At 51.1% G+C, this 15,780-nt stretch overlaps 1 protein-coding gene across 3 annotated transcripts in view; it reads left to right on the plus strand.

Annotated features, from left to right (window-relative positions):
* The window catches only part of gramd1bb (GRAM domain containing 1Bb), a 61,337-nt gene that overhangs the window by 11,827 nt on the left and 33,730 nt on the right, over positions 1-15,780 (plus strand). For 2 of the 3 annotated variants that reach the window (XM_067246006.1, XM_067246005.1), the window contains exon 4: positions 369-395. The exons of the other annotated variant lie outside the window; for it this stretch is intronic. In XM_067246006.1, the coding sequence (XP_067102107.1) occupies positions 369-395 (27 nt within the window). The remainder of the gene's footprint in view (positions 1-368; positions 396-15,780) is intronic. 3 annotated transcript variants of the gene reach the window in all.

Raw genomic sequence — 15,780 nt, forward strand, 5'->3', positions numbered from 1 at the left:
GGAAGTGTTTGAGGCTGGAATGTGCCGTCAGCCTTTCGCTCGGAAACCGTGCGGTCGATGATGTTTGCATGTTGATTTGTTTTGTTGATTGGCTAATGAGGAAATCAAGGATGCATCATTTAAACTGTTGCTGTCCCCTATGTAAAAAAAATAAATACATAACTAAAGCAATGTTTTCCTCAAACCACATACACTTTGCACTGAAGCTGGCAAAAAATATATATATTTCGTCGAGACATTGTTAGATGCAGAGACCATATTAAACCCAAATTATTGAACTGAATTGACATCGATCATGGTGTGGATGGAGCGGTGCATAACTCTTTTAGATGGACTGACTGTTCTCTCTTTCTTCTTCTTCCTTCGAGGTCTGACAGTGCAGTGGACAGGATCAGGTAAGTGACCCACCCCCACCATCAAAACCTCACACCCTGCGCCCGCTGGCCTTGTGGGGAGGAGGGCTCCCCCGTTAGTCACCCCACCGGCCCCCGCCGGCCCCCGCCGGCATGTGACACACATCTACGGCTTTTTGTCTCCCTCAGTCAGAGAGGTGTGTGAATGCCCTTTGGCGTCGGGGAAAGCCTGCGCAGAGAATACAGTTTGCAAAGCCGCGGGAATGCTATTGTTTGCTTTTTACTGGACAAACAACTGGCTTGACAATGGCACAAACAGCGCTTTGTCAGGGGGGGGACAGTAGGGTTCTGGGGTCGGGAGGGTTTCCTGAGAGCTGCTCTCGTGAGGTGGCAGGGACTGGAGGGCTGTCCCGGAATTGGATCGGTTCTCCCGGGTGGTTTTCAAGCAGGCTCGTCTCTGGAGAGAGAAGGGGGGAGAGACAGAGAGGAAGAGGGGTGTGAAAAAGAAAGCGTCCGTACTTGGACACGGTCTGAGGAGGTGAGTCACAGCTCGTTGTGGCCACAGTGGTGGATGAGAGGAGGCACGGCGAGTGTGTGACAGCCGTCAGTGCTGCATGTCATTCTGAAACGGCCGTCGCTGACCGTCTGCTTGGCGAGGAGGAGACGTTCATGTCGCGTATTGTTGTGTGATGCGATAAACACCGTGGAGTACGGCACGATGTCAATGGGTCAGTTGCGTCTTATTGTGGTGGAAGATGGAAAAGGGGATTTTGACGGTTTGTTGGATGCTGAAAGTTGCTCATTCTTATCTATGATTATACTATGATTGTCAGTAGTCATTGCTGGATGTCTGTCTGACAGCCAACCATGGAGACAGATAAAAAGACAGACAGACATGTAGATAGACAGTTAGACCAGTGACCACCCCCACACGGTCTACAGCGGATCTACCATGGCCAATCAGCATTTGCATCCAGTATCAGAACAGCCTGCTCGATGACCCAGTAGTACATCCCAGGCACGGGGATGAACAGGGAGGACTTTGATGCTGCTTTCTTTCCAGCTTAGGTGTACCCTACTGTCAAACCTGGCAACTCGGCTAAATATCATGCCTCTCTTTTTGTTTCTGCTCTACTCTCTGAAAAGGCACTGATGCGTACCCCCCCCCCCCCCCCCGTGCAGCACAACAAATCTTGATTTGTGGAATAGATAAACGTAGTGGCCACCACGTTTAGACAATAAATCTATTTACACGGCCCAGATGTCTATCTGAAATTAGGGACTACATACTCCAGACACAATGCACTGGACACTGTGCTTAGCGAGCTGTCCATTTAACTGGCGGCTGTTTCCAGTGGTCATCAGTCTGAAACCTTGTTTATTGATGCTCTGCCGTTCCTGTCACGGTTAAAGATGAGGATTGAGGGCCTCTTCCTGAATGTTCCAGGACCTTGAAGCTACAACCCTTTCAGGTGTGGATCTTCTCACGGCACTTTGTGTGTGTGTGTGTGCGCGCGCGTGTGTGTGTGTGTCAGATATATTCCTGTCCTGTATAGCAAGCATGACAGCAGTCCCGATTGAAAGTACAGACCACCACATACTTGAAACTCCAAAATGTATCCACCTTGCATCCTGTAGACTACCCAATATTTTTAGACCTGGACTAAGTATTAGTGGTGTAAAGTCTCTGGAGCTCAGAGTGAACTCTGCACGGTGATGCTTAAGTGGTCATGAGTCATACTCCAGAAGCCAGGATCAATACCAACTTGGTATATAGGCATCGGTTAATAATTCATGCAAGAAGCCATTTGGCAGGGGGTTTAGTGAGCCTCTGAAATCTCTGCCGTTCGCATTATAAATAACCTACTGATGTTACACTTTCTGGCTTGGTACTCCGACTACACAGAAATGTACCATCTTTGTATTCTTTTCTAAGCCTCTTGTTTGTGTTGCCTCTCTGGCACCGTACAATGCTAGCTTCTAGTGTCTGATGTAGCTTTTGTGGCCCTACAAACAAAAGTAATTGTGATTACACCAAAGAGACCTTAGATAGTTTACCTTTCTTTATTTCCCCCTACCATGTTAACCTTGTTATATCGATATCGAGTGATATAACCATGTTATATCACTATTCTTTATCAGTTGCAGAAATAGCTCTGTAGTCCTTGGATAAAAGGCAAGAAAAGATCTATATCTTTTTTTTTTTACCTCTGAGGAGTCCATTTCCTACGACCAAGCAGCAACCACATTGCTCTCTGCTTTTCAATCACTAAGCCATCGATTCTTTCTTGTGGGGTGAGACATTACACTCTCCCACAGTTTGTGGAAAAGTCAGCAAAACCTGACCTTCCTCAAAACATTATTCAATAGCCCTGGAGTAAATGATCCCATGAAATGAATAAATGATACGTGGAAAGTGGTCAGCGAGCTCCGCTCTGTAGTCCACGTACTGCACTGGAGACGGGGGGACTTATTTAGGTCAACCCTTTGACCCCCCCGCCCCGCCCCAACACTCCACCCCCACCCCAACAACACCCCCCCACCGCAACACCACCGCCCAAGATGGCTTAAAGTAGTGTACTCAAATACTTTTCTTCCATTCCACCTCTCTCTTAAACAAAATCGCATCTCCATCTCTCCCAACCTCTTTCTCTCTCTATTCCTGTGCATTCTGTGTGAAACGAAGCATTTTGTGACCCGAGTGGCTGGGAAAACGCTATGACGGGGGACGGTAATGATTTTTTGGGGGGTTTTGTTGTCGTTGTTGGAGGATGATGTAAGGCTGCAACAGAAAGCGGGTCAGGGACAGTCCAGGGCAGCTCTGCCTGTAGGAGCTACTGGGAGGGGGGGTCAATGACGCAGCTGCTCCCCCACACACACACACACACACACACCTTCTCCACACACACACACACACACTCTCAACCCCTCCTCCTCCCCCTGTGTGCGCGTGTACGCACACACCACCGAGAGAACTGCTGACGCTCCTATTCACAAAGACTCCGCCAGGCTCCGGTCCAAGGCGGTCGCCCGCTGCCATTTTAACGCCATCCTCCCAGCTCTCCCCAGCGCAGAGGCACGATAAAAAAAAATAAAAAAAGGAGGTGGAGAGAAATGGAGCGGGGGAGGGGGGGAGAGAGGGAGGAGGGTGAAAGATGGAGAGAGAGACGCGATCGAGTAGTGGGTAGACGACCGGCCGCGTCAGGCAAGCCCATCTCAGAGTCTGCCCAAGTCCTTCCCACACACACACACACCACGGAGAGGCAGCCAATCGGAGCGCTCGCATCCCTGACCCGTCCGCCGGCGTACAACTGCACACACAGAGCAGAGGGAGGCAGATGTGGAGAGGCGCTGGGAAGAGGCAGCAGCACACAGGGCTCCTGCCAACTTCACAGCATCCTCATCAGGGCTTCAGACAGGAAGTACAGGGAGGAAACGATCCCAGTTTTCTCGTAGACCTTGTGGATTTCCATACACTGAAAAGCCAGGCAGCAAAGACTGTGTAATATTGGCACTTGGAGGATTCATGATCAATTTGTGGAGGAAAGGGAATTTGATTCTGCTCTCTCAATCTCAAAAGCATTTCAACTTTTTGGCGGGGCGGTAGATTGTTTTTCTTTTTGAGGATTTTACGTGACACTAAAATTCTTCGGGGGGGGGGGGGGGGGGGGTGGGGGGGTGAAGTTCGCCGTCATTTGATTTGAAACGGTGCCGGCCATGACAGTGGAGCTGTCTATTTTGAAACTTGGTTTCGTTGTCGCCTGAGTCAGAGGGGTAGGATGACGCGCGCGTGAAGGGACAATGACGATGCCATAGCAGGCCAGCGGCGAGTCACCCTCGGGAGGAGAAGAAGCACTCGTGGGGGCTGGAGACTGAGAGAGGCCATGAGAGCTGGGACAGGGGACAGGATGGTGTCTGCCTGTTCACCATGCACAAACACAAGGTCAGGTCATCTCTTTCTATCCATATGTATGCACGGTATCCCCTGGCTTGTCTTCCGAACGGCTGTTTGTGTCGCTTCGGATTGGCTCACCGAGCCGTGCTGACCTACAGTGTGAGCAGCTGTAATTATGAGAGCTGATTGGCGTCTTTCGAAACGACAGTCAGATCATAGTTGCGTCGATTCAAGGCACAAGGCTGATCCTCCCTGCTGGACTTGAACTCCTTGCCCACCCCCCCCACCCCCACCCCCTGCTTTGTCCTACCCTCTGTATCACTTTCTTTGGAAAGTGAAAACGACTGCTGTGCTTGCAAAATGCTTGTGGCTGCCAATAACATTGACCTTTCCAGACTTCCCCGAGATGAAAAAAAAACACATTTGGTGGTTCGCTATCCAATTAGGGCCCAGCACATCCGTTGTCGCCACATGACCACCTTAAGCACTTCATTCGAATACTATACGGAGTGTCTAAACCGATCGATGGGTCCACACCTGCAAATGGAACCTAATCACATCTGGACCGCTAGTGGCTGCTAACATAAATCAACAACACGCAGTCCTCCCTGTGGTGGGCATTACAACACCTCCTGTGCGGAGTCAGGGTGTTCCTACGCAGTGGAGTGGCCCCCTCCGAAAACCTGTCAGCTGATCTCCTCTCTGCATCCCCCATTAGCCCAAATTTGGCGCGATTTATGGGGCCTGTCGGCTGGGGATTCAGATGGGGCGCAGTGCCTAACCCCTCCGTGATGGATACCCCCGGCAGGCAATTCTCTCTCCCATCCTGGTGAAGCTCTCGTCGCAGGTTTTTAATTAGGCTGAGGGATAGCGCCTAATGACCACATGGAGAGCTATTAGTCCTGGGCCCACCTTAGTCTATCATTATGGCTGTGTAACTACACAATCAAACTATCGAATACTTCCTATTAAAAAAAGGAAGTTCTGCTCGCCATTTTTTTCCCCGGCCCTCGTTAATGGTGACCGTGTGAGCTGATAAGTCAAGTAGCAATTTATGGATCCAGGTTCAAACACCATCGTTTACCCACAGTGTCTTTTTGAAGTGGTAACATTCTCAAACCTAAAATAATTCCTAGAGTGTTTACAGATTTGGCTCAACAGGACAGTCAGTCATTGTTAGATGAGCACAAATGTTTTGGCCAGCTTGCCTATGTCCCACATTTAGACATGATTCATTAGACCAGTGAGACCTCAGTGGCTGTAACACAGAACACTTCACACTGTGCCCGGGGTCATGCGGGGAGGGCATCTGTCTCTCCTGACGTCTCCTCCTCCTCACGGGGGACGACGACGACGACGACCTGGTGAGCTGTTTTCATCGTCCAAACTCGGTCCTAAATAGCCTCAACGATTTGGTACAAGCGTGCAAACAAAACACGGGGGGGGGGGGGAGACCGTTTCGCTGACGAGAAATACTGCCGAGTGTACTATTTCAGAACCTCTCACGCAGAAATCTTTCATCAAATTACTTTTACCGAGAAACACTCAAGTGTTTCTCCCGACGCCATGAATTATTACCTCCTTCCACCGGCAGTTCAGTGTGGCACCAACAGGGCACCATACGTTCTCCCTCTTCCACTCCCAGATCCTTATATACCCGTCAGCCGGTGTGTGTCTGCGGGCAGGCCCGAGCTGCTGACGAATCACACAAGCCTCCGGTGACTCCTAGCAATTCAGTTATGATCATTAGCGAATCCATCCTGCTGCTAACGCCCGCGTTTCGCCCTGTCAGCAGCCTAGCGCCAAATGCTAATTCTACTGCACACAAGCGTTCACGCACATACCCGCAGGGGGGCGTACACACACTATGTCACAGGAGCAGGCCCATCTGTCTAATACTCATATGAGTAATTAAGTACGATCCTTAATTGTGGAATTGCGGGCATACATGCGGGCGCTGCGTATCCGTGAGACTGTAGAAACACTCTTAGCTCAGGGGACGCGGAGAGAAACGTTCTGAAGTGGACCCCTGATATGACGTTATATTAATAACCACTCTGCCAGGTGGCTTTTTTCACTGTCCTAACCCTGGCCTCTCCTGCTTATTAGAAAGGACTCTCCCAGACTTCATAAATCAAGAGGCTCAATCTGCATCTTATCTCTCCGGGCTGATCCGCCCCCGGCCCACACCCCCCCAGTTGTCCGGGGGTGATCGACTACCCCGGCCAGCGTGAAGGGTCCGTAGATTATTCATGGTGGGGCTGTCCACTCTCCCACCCAGGGGTGGGTGAGATAGCAAACGCCCTGTTCCAGAAACAACCAGGGTTCAAGTTCCGCATGACCCTGGAGCCCTGTTGAAGCGTGTGTTTTCACCCCCCTTTGTTAGTTCTCCTATGAAAACCACAGGCATGGATAGGATCTGCAAAACAAATCGAATGAAAATTGCCGATCTGTTTTAGTCAATGTTGGCATAATATCCGTACTAATACACATTAAAGCACCGACAGTAAATATATTTCTCTCACTGGAGCAGAAATGAGGCTCAATTTAGTCTCCACTCGCTTCGGAGCGTGGGCTGCAGAGAGAGAGAGATCCTAGCCACTGAGAAACGTCCTCCCTTCCCACGCAGGGTAACCACTTTAGTGGGCGCTGGGAACCCACTCCGACTCAGACACAATGGAGGGAGGGGTGAATGAGTGAGGTGAGTGAATGGGCGAGTGAATGAGTGACTGAGTGGGAAGGCCACGCATCTCCCCGGAGAGGAGAAGCGAGCGGGATGCGAGACAACCCTCGGAGGATGGGAGTTGAATAGTCAAAGGAGAAGCGAGCGAGCGAGGCCTCAGGAGTGATTCACGGGAGACGTGGGCGCTGCCGTGTTGAGTCACGCACGCACGCGCGCGCGCAAGCGATGGCCTTGGAGATAAGATGTGTCTGAGCTTCCTTTCGCTCCGAGAAAATCCTGTCGACGACAACATCTATGTTGTCCGTATATTCGTCATATTGTCGTCCAATAATATGACGAATGCCATCTTTCTAATTCATTTACCAGAGTGAAGTTATATTTCGGGAGGTTGTGAGCAATTTGCCAAAACCCTTACGTAACCCCACACCCTGAACACAAAATAACTTGACTGGATCAACTTTCTCTTTAAGATCTTCCCAGATGTCGAGCCAAGACAGTCAGAAAGGGACTTGAGCTCGTTCCCCACCAGACTCTCTCTCGACCGGCTTTGACGCCAGCTTGCGTTTCATCATGCTGTGTCTCGGGTAACCCCGGGTAACGCCGACTCGCGGCGCGCGAACCGGCGGTGCCGTCCCAGCGGCATGCTGGGAGTGTGGTTGTCATGGGTATCAAACCTGTGTGGACACCTGCCGGTGATGCCCCCCGCCATGTTTCTGATTGTGTCGCCCCCTCTTCTCTACCGATAGGCCAAGCAGAGGAAGTGGAAGAAACTGATATGGAGACCGCAAAGGTAGGATATGCACACTTCCGTGGCCCTCCATCCCCCATCCATCATAGCCTTTCAGCTGACCCGTTAAAAACATCTCTCCGTGGCACTGTGAGTTCATCTTCATGATTGTGTTACGACCGAGCGTTACAGTCCTTGATCGGGGTTGGCTGATGAAAGTCAAAAGGACCGTAGCTGATGTTTATGTTGTACAATTCAAATGGACAAGCGGCCATCTTATCTTCCACGTGATCCTTCCCTGCTTAGCTCCGCCGTTCTGGCACATCCTCTCGGTTCTTCAAAAAATCAAATTTATTTGTATAGCTATAGGTTCTTCTTGGCAGAATTAGTTTCCTGGGTATTGGTATGGGTCAGAGACCTATTATTAAGTAGACCACGCATCAAAGCTGGGGTAAAGATGGCATCTCGTTGGTTTCTATCTGAAGTGCTCAGTGGCGCATTGAAGCTTGCAAAACCTAGCCGCGTTCCGTGGGGGGGGGGGGGTGGCTTGTTACAGGTAGACACCCTGGCTCCTGTTCTCCGATTTCACAGTGTCAGGAGGTGTCGGGGCTGCGGCTCGTCCTTTAGCTGCCACATCGATGGCGTACCAGATGCGCTGTCAGCATTGTGGTGCACGCCCGGGTCCCGTCGTGTCCCCGCAGAACTGTGTCACCCTGTGACTCGCAGCCAGAGGTGGCCTGCTTCACTTTCCTGTATGCTGCAGTGCCTTATGTGTGTCTGTTACTGGGTGAAATGCATCAAATATAGTTTAGGTTCTACTCGCCACAGTAAACTTGACCTTAGCATGCATACTAATGCATACTAATACAGTATTATATATAATGTAAGTACACCAGGTTAGGCTTACTAACTAAGCAATCTGAGCTTAAATTTTCTATATAGGACTGTGTTAGCCATGCTAGAGAATTGTGGTTGGAAGCGGATGCTTGAGTTTCTTTGTGCTTTTCGAGTTCCATTACCTTGATCACGTCAGATGTTACATTAGTGGGAATATTCACTATTTTCTGGGGTTTGGGGGGGAGGGGGGTGATTGTGTGGGAAAATCGAACTGAATTGCCTTGGTACATTTGTTCAGTGGAAGTCGGGGAGGTGTGATTTGTCGAGTGGAAGCTTTGCGGCTCTTTCATTCAGAGTGATGTTAATCATGTGCTCGGCTCAAAATAACTCAAGTGTTGTTCCTGAATGCTTTGTGCTGTTTTGATGGCATGACAACCAATGGCAAACAATGAACTGTGTGTGTGTGTGTGTGTGTGTGTGTGTGTACACCTGTACAAGGTTAGAACTAGCAGGTGGGGTCCACATGTGGCCTTGTGAAACCATCTCATCCTGACTTTGATGATAATGGGCTCTACTTGTCTCTATGGCAACTGAGCAGACTTTGGTGGGGTCGAGAGGATGAGTCAAAGCTCAGACTAGACCCGTACATACATACTTAAGCCCTTCATTCTACTCCACTTCGTGTCCTACATGTTTGTGTGTGTGGGCGTGTGTGGGGGCGTTTGTGTGTGCATGCTCCAGCAAACATATTCAACATGCCAGTTTGTATAAAGTATGTGTGTGTGTGTGTGTGTGTGTTGACACAGTACGAGCAGCACTAAAAGTGACAGCAGAAAGGTTGCAGCGATGCAGAGGGAACACGTTCACTGTTGTTAATGAAGCCTGCCGGACGAGGAGCCAGATGGGCTCACCTCTCTACGGAGGCTCGCATTTGAGTTCATGAAATCCCCAGGGCCTCAAGCTGTAGACGATGTTCTCATGCTATCCTGGAGACCAACTCGGTATGCTCGTTTTCACATAAATCCACTGTCCAGTGTTGGCTCTTTCGTAATAGACTTGGAAGTGCAGGACAGGCGGTGTGGTCATGTGAGCGTTCTCACTAAAGGACCTGATTCAGTCTGCTCACCATGTCCTGGGATGTACTGTGCATCCGCTGCTAGAAAAGCGTTTGTTTTGGTCAATAATACAGCTTCGCTGCAGTGATCTGTGCTGTGCATGACCTACTCGTTCATCCTAGGGGTTCAAAGTGGAGAGGACACAGTTAACAAAGAGAAAACATTGTTGACATTTCAGTAAACGACGTGGTCCGCGAGCCCTATTCGATATGAGCGTCCGTGTGGTTCCGCCGCGGCGGCAGTGAGGGCACGTTCATGCAGGGGAAAACGCCGACTAAGATCGATGAGTGCAGAATATGATCCTTCCTCGAGCAAGATGACCTCACATCCTGGAACGAGCAGCCAGTCTATTCCAAGAGGCCAGGGACTTGGATGTGATGAGTCATTGATATATAATAATGGTAGAGAGCACGGGCACATCCGCTCGTTAGTGTATTGTATTTGTGCGGTGCGGCGTTATACAAATACGGTTGAGCCAAAATGGCTGCCTGCAGCCTGATATTCCACCAGATCCATTCATGGTACATAAAAAAAGGATGATCAAAACCTTTGAGAAATACAAGAGTCCTGGATTTCCATCAGATACTGTACTGCTTTATGTGGCAGTTTGCTACACTCAGCGACACTCACCCCTAGTGTTTTCAGGTTTGGTCAAGGTGACTTCAAATCCTAGCCGGTTTTATTGGAATAGTCGACTGGTTTCCTTTGTGCATTATAATAATCAAACAGGAACCAGAGGAAACCCCCCCCTCCTCCACCCCCACTCTCCTCCTCTGGGTCATGTATTAATTGTGTGTGTTGGGGATTTGGTGTAAAAAAAAAAAAAGAAGAAAAAAAAAAAGAAGCCCTGTCTATTTTAGGTCCTGCTTGCTGATGCAGAAACAGGAAGTAGCAGAGTTTTTAATGAGGGCTTTAATGTCGACGCGTGCCCTACTTTGTTCTTTTATTTATGGCCCACGTGACGTTCCCTCCCGAGCGCCACGGCCATGTTTCACGTCTAACGTCGAGGCCGATCGTGGAGCCCGCTCCCTGCATCAGCCTGTTTGTGGGCCCACTTTCATCAGGCTGATTGGTCGATTTATAGTGGAGGGGGAAGTTCAAGTACTGGTTTGTCATCTCCTTTTCTGTCTCTCTCTCTCTCTCTCTCTCTCTCTCTCTCTCTCTCTCTCTTCCTCTCTTGCACACCCACTCTGTTTTATGTTCGTAAACCATCAATAATCCACGATCAGTTTAGTGGTATTTTCCACAGGAAATATTTATAGCATGGTGTGTGTGTGTGTGTTGTTACAGTCGGCCCCAGAGCTGCTCTCTGTCTCCGCTGTGTGGCCGTGGCTTGGGGGTTGGGATTAGCATCGCCACCACTGTGACAATAAACCAATGTGACAGACCTAGTCACCTGATCGCGCATGCACGACTCTCATTGGCTGGCAGGGATCAACCTATATATGTCCAAAGAAAACCATGTGGCGATAAATCTGGTCACAACGACAGGATTAATACACGAGATTAATGTCGATTACCTATCTATTATATTCCTAGAAACAAGTGGACTTCTTTGATTAATGGAGAGAAAATGGACAAATATATTTTAAATGAGAGTAGATATCCTGTAGTGTTGTCTTGCATAACAAGGCGTGTCCACTTTGGGGCTTTTAGCTTTATAACATTGGCCTATAGCCTAGTTCCCTTTCAAGAACATTAAGTCCTGCATCGTGTTCTCCAGCTGCTACTACTAAACGGATACGCATGGACATCCCTAATACTTCCAGATCATAAAAACATTGTTTACTTTAAAGCAAACGTGACGTTTGAATGTAGATTGGGAAAGCTGTTCCAATTCATGTCATTGAGCTGGTGACAGCAGGCAGCGATGGGTCTGCCGAGGGCATCTCAGCCAGCAGGGGGAGACAGAGAGCGGCGTCTCCAGAGGTCTCCAGTCTGTGTCCTGTTCCTGAGGAGCTGTCCTTTTCAGCACCCTCTATCTCTGCCCCCGAGGAGTCTCCTAATGCATTTGCATTTTTCCAAGAAAAAGCTGTCAGTCGCTACTTCAGAACACCACATAGTCTGAAAGAAAAGAACGAATCCTAACCAGAAGTCACAACCAGCTGGCAGCAAGCCGCCGTTGTTTTCCCCTTTAAATCGACATTCAGCTGTTGCAAATGATGTCGGCAAACCCTCCCAACAATTCAGAAAATGGCAATGAGAACGACTGTGTTACTGATTGTACGTGTTAGTCATATTTGATGAGAAACAGGAGGCTTCATGTTATCAGGGTTCATCCTGCACTCTACAACAATGACCCCCCCCCCCCCCCCGTTTTTTTGTCAGAAAACAAGGACATCATTTCCAAGGATTCTACCGGGTTTTTTCTCTCCTAGGAAGTGGCACAAAGAAGGAGACAACAGCTGTGGTCGTTCCGTTTCATCCTGCTGTTGTTCGGGTGCCCTTTTTTTTTTCTTTCTCTTCTCCGAAAGCCAGCGGGTGTTTCTGCGACCGGCCGCACGGGGCGCCTGGCGGGAGAGAGCGAGAGCGCTGTCCTGCTGGGTGAGGTGCCCAGGGGCTGACGACACCACTGTTCCCCTCCAGCAGCAGCAGACGGGCCTTTGCTCTGACAAACACAGGAAACTATTCACCCCAGCCCGTCCTCTCCTGTCCTTTCCTGGGGTTCGGTAGAATTGGGTGTCCTTTTCAAATATCCAAAACAATGTATCTTGTCTATTTTATGTGGCAGGCCTTCAGTTGGTAACTCGTTTTAGCGTTGTGGCTCAAGATGTTGGTCTGTGTGTGATCAAAAGGATATTACGCTCCAGTTATTGCCCTGTAAGTTCGGATACTGACTGCAAACTGCCTTTGAGGATTATAAGAAAACGTCTTATAACCCTTATTATATGTTTGCGGTGTATTGACCCTTTAGGGCCTTAATGCTCTACCGGTTACCTCGCATGGTGATTCAACAGGCTCAGCTGATCTGTGTGTGTGTGAGTGTGTGTGTTCTCTCAGAACTTTGCCAGGATTGTTCGGGTCACCAGAGTGTTATCGTGATCTCTCATACCTTCTTCTCCTCTTACAGCCTGTCCTCCTCCTCTTCCCTTTTTCAGTCATTCCTCTGAACAGGGTTTTTACAGACTAGAGTGAGAAAGAAGGTTTCAAATTGGTCGAAAATCGACTCAACAATCCCCTTGTAATTTAAATCGTTGATCTTTCCCCAGTAGGTATTCTGTGCGTGTCTTTTTGGGGGCCGTCGCTGGCTTCTATCGCGTTACTAACTAGCAGTCGTAGGTTGTGAAGTGATTGTCATGGAGAGTGGTTAGCATTAGCTGGAGCATTAGCAGTGCAAATGAGGTGTAATTTGCGTGCGGTGCATAAGGCGATTAAAGGGGAGGAATATGCTGCCGTCTAACTCTGGTCAACTGGCCGATTGTGTTTGGGAGATGGGAGGCGGAGTTTGGGAGAGACAATCCATATGAATTAATATAATGCAGTAAGACATGCCAACTGTCAAACTCATACCGTATTCATTGCCCTTCAGACAAAGTAAATTAACAAATATCCTTACGCACACACAGACACATTCACGCACACGCATGCATGGAATAACCTCTCGCATACTCTCTTCCCTGCATTAAGAGATTAAGGGGTCTAGCTGCTGGCTCTGATTACCATGTAAGTCTGACAAGAGAAGGGAGCGTTAAAGGACCGCAACAGGTCTCCCATAATACCCTCCTCATCCGGATCCAGCATGGCCCAGGGAGGGTAAGCACTCCAGCGACACGACATAAGGTCACTCCGCCTGGGCTACGTTTTCCCGGCAGTGTCTCCTTAAAGTTTACCGACCGTACAGCCACACTCGCAGCAGTGACAGAGCGAGAGCCATCTAGGGGAGGGAGAGGGAGGGAGGGAGGGAGGGAGGGAGGGAGGGAGGGAGGGAGGGAGGGAGGGAGGGAGGGAGGAGGGGGAGAGAGAGGGGGAGAGAGAGGGGGGAGAGAGAGGGGGAGAGAGAGGGGGGAGAGAGAGGGGGAGAGAGAGAGGGAGAGAGAGAGGGAGAGGGAGAGGGAGAGGGAGAGGGAGAGGGAGAGAGAGAGAGGGAAGGAGGGAACAGAGGCGGAGCATGCTCAGTGTGAGCCTGGCAAGTGCAGCTTTCATCTGTAGCAGGAGCGGAGAGGGAGAGAGAGAGAACGGCCACAAGAGAAGCAGCCGAGAGAGAGAGATTTTGCACGGGGGGAAGAAACACGTTTGTGTGTGTGTGTGTGCGCGCGGGGAGAGAGAGAGAGACAGACACGAGCAAACGGCACCCCGGACACCGTTCGGAGCGCGCGCACTTAGCGTCCGCGCGTTTGCTAGCCCTGTCGGCAACCCCACACGCGCTCCCTCGCCCTCTATCTGGGTTCATCTGAGCGGAGCCGTCGCACCGGGCGAGCAGCGAGCCGCTGGCGCCGCTACTCGACACTGCGGATCCTCAGCCGGCGCTTCCAGAGGAAGAAGAGGAACCGCCCACGGGGGGACAGCCCAGGGGGGAACAGCCCAGGGGGGAACAGCCCAGGGGGGAACAGCCCAGGGGGGAACAGCCCAGGGGGGAACAGCCCAGGGGGGAACAGCCCAGGGGGGAACAGCCCAGGGGGGAACAGCCCAGGGGGGAACAGCCCAGGGGGGAACAGCCCAGGGGGGAACAGCCCAGGGCAGAGGCCACACCACCAGGCGGAAGGGAACCAAGCTCCGGGGCTTCCCCAGGCTGCGCCTGTCCCTCCCCTCTCTCCTGCTCCGGACTCGGGACGCGAGGCTGCGGCAGGCTCTCTCAGGCTCCAGCATGGAGCGGTGTGAGCGGGCAGCCCAGTGCCGAGAAGACGACCCGTCCGTCAGACAGTCCTCGCCGTACTAATGAAAGGCTTCAAACTCGCCTGGTAAGGCTGGAGAGATGTTGTGCCGGCGTGCGCGTGCCTGTGTGTGTGTGTCGGATTGTCGGCGTGCGTGCGTGCGAGCTCAGGGTACGATCCGACAGCTTCGCGGTCGTGTTCGTTTGGCAGTCCCTTGCTTAGCGTTGTCGTCGTGGCTTTGTAGTGTTGACGAATGAGGTGTGGAGGCTGTGGAGGCATGGACCCTCGTCTTCCTGTCCCTGTCGGAAGGCTGTGTTGGCGTGGACTCTCTCCCTCTCTGCACCCCTGGGGGGCCTGGGTGAGCCTGGACCCAGTCCATCCACTGCACCCCTCCGGCAAGCTCCGTGTGAGGGAAGCAGCTGAGGAGAGGAATCACGTGGCTGCCTGGAAGAATAGAAACCGCACACGCGCGCGCTCTGAAGCGCTTGTGTGCAGAACGCGGCATTCTCCAGCTTTTTTGTTGTCGTTGCCCTGTCTCGGTTGTCATTCTTTCTTTCCCCTCTCTTTTCCCTCTCTTTCCCCTCTCTTTCCCCTCTTTCCCCTCTCTTTCTCTCTCTTTTCCCTCTCTTTCCCCTCTCTTTCCCCTCTCTTTCTCTCTCTTTCCCCTCTCTTTCCCCTCTCTTTCCCCTCTCTTTCTCTCTCTTTTGGTTGTGTAAGTCTCCCTTTCCCTTTCTTTTTCCGTGCGCCTGTCTCTCTCCCACTCCTCCGCACGCGTTTGTTTATGCGCCTCTTCCTCAGCTAGATATTTTTAGTGACGAATTACAGAGCACCGCAGGAGAGGGGAAGAAATAAAAAGGGGGGAGCAGCTCTGTCAACGTGCGGCCCTGCTTCCTGCCTCCCGCACTCTCATCACAGCCTCTCCCACCTCCCTCTCCCCTCATCCTCCCCTCATCCTCTCCCACCTCCCTCTCCCCTCATCCTCCCCTCATCCTCTCCCACCTCCCTCTCTCCTCATCCTCCCCTCATCCTCTCCCACCTCCCTCTCTCCTCATCCTCCCCTCATCCTCTCCCACCTCCCTCTCCCCTCATCCTCTCCCCATCCTCCCACCTCCCTCTCTCCTCATCCTCTCCCACCTCCCTCTCCCCCCATCCTCCCCTCATCCTCTCCCACCTACCTCTCCCCTCATCCTCTCCCCTCATCCTCTCCCACATACCTCTCCCCTCATCCTCTCCCACCTACCTCTCCCCTCATCCTCTCCCACATACCTCTCCCCTCATCCTCTCCCACATACCTCTCCCCTCATCCTCTCCCACATACCTCTCCCCTCATCCTCCCATCATCCTGTCCTATCTACCTCT

Source organism: Osmerus mordax, chromosome 11 (assembly GCF_038355195.1).
Source record: "Osmerus mordax isolate fOsmMor3 chromosome 11, fOsmMor3.pri, whole genome shotgun sequence".
NCBI lineage: Eukaryota > Metazoa > Chordata > Actinopteri > Osmeriformes > Osmeridae > Osmerus > Osmerus mordax.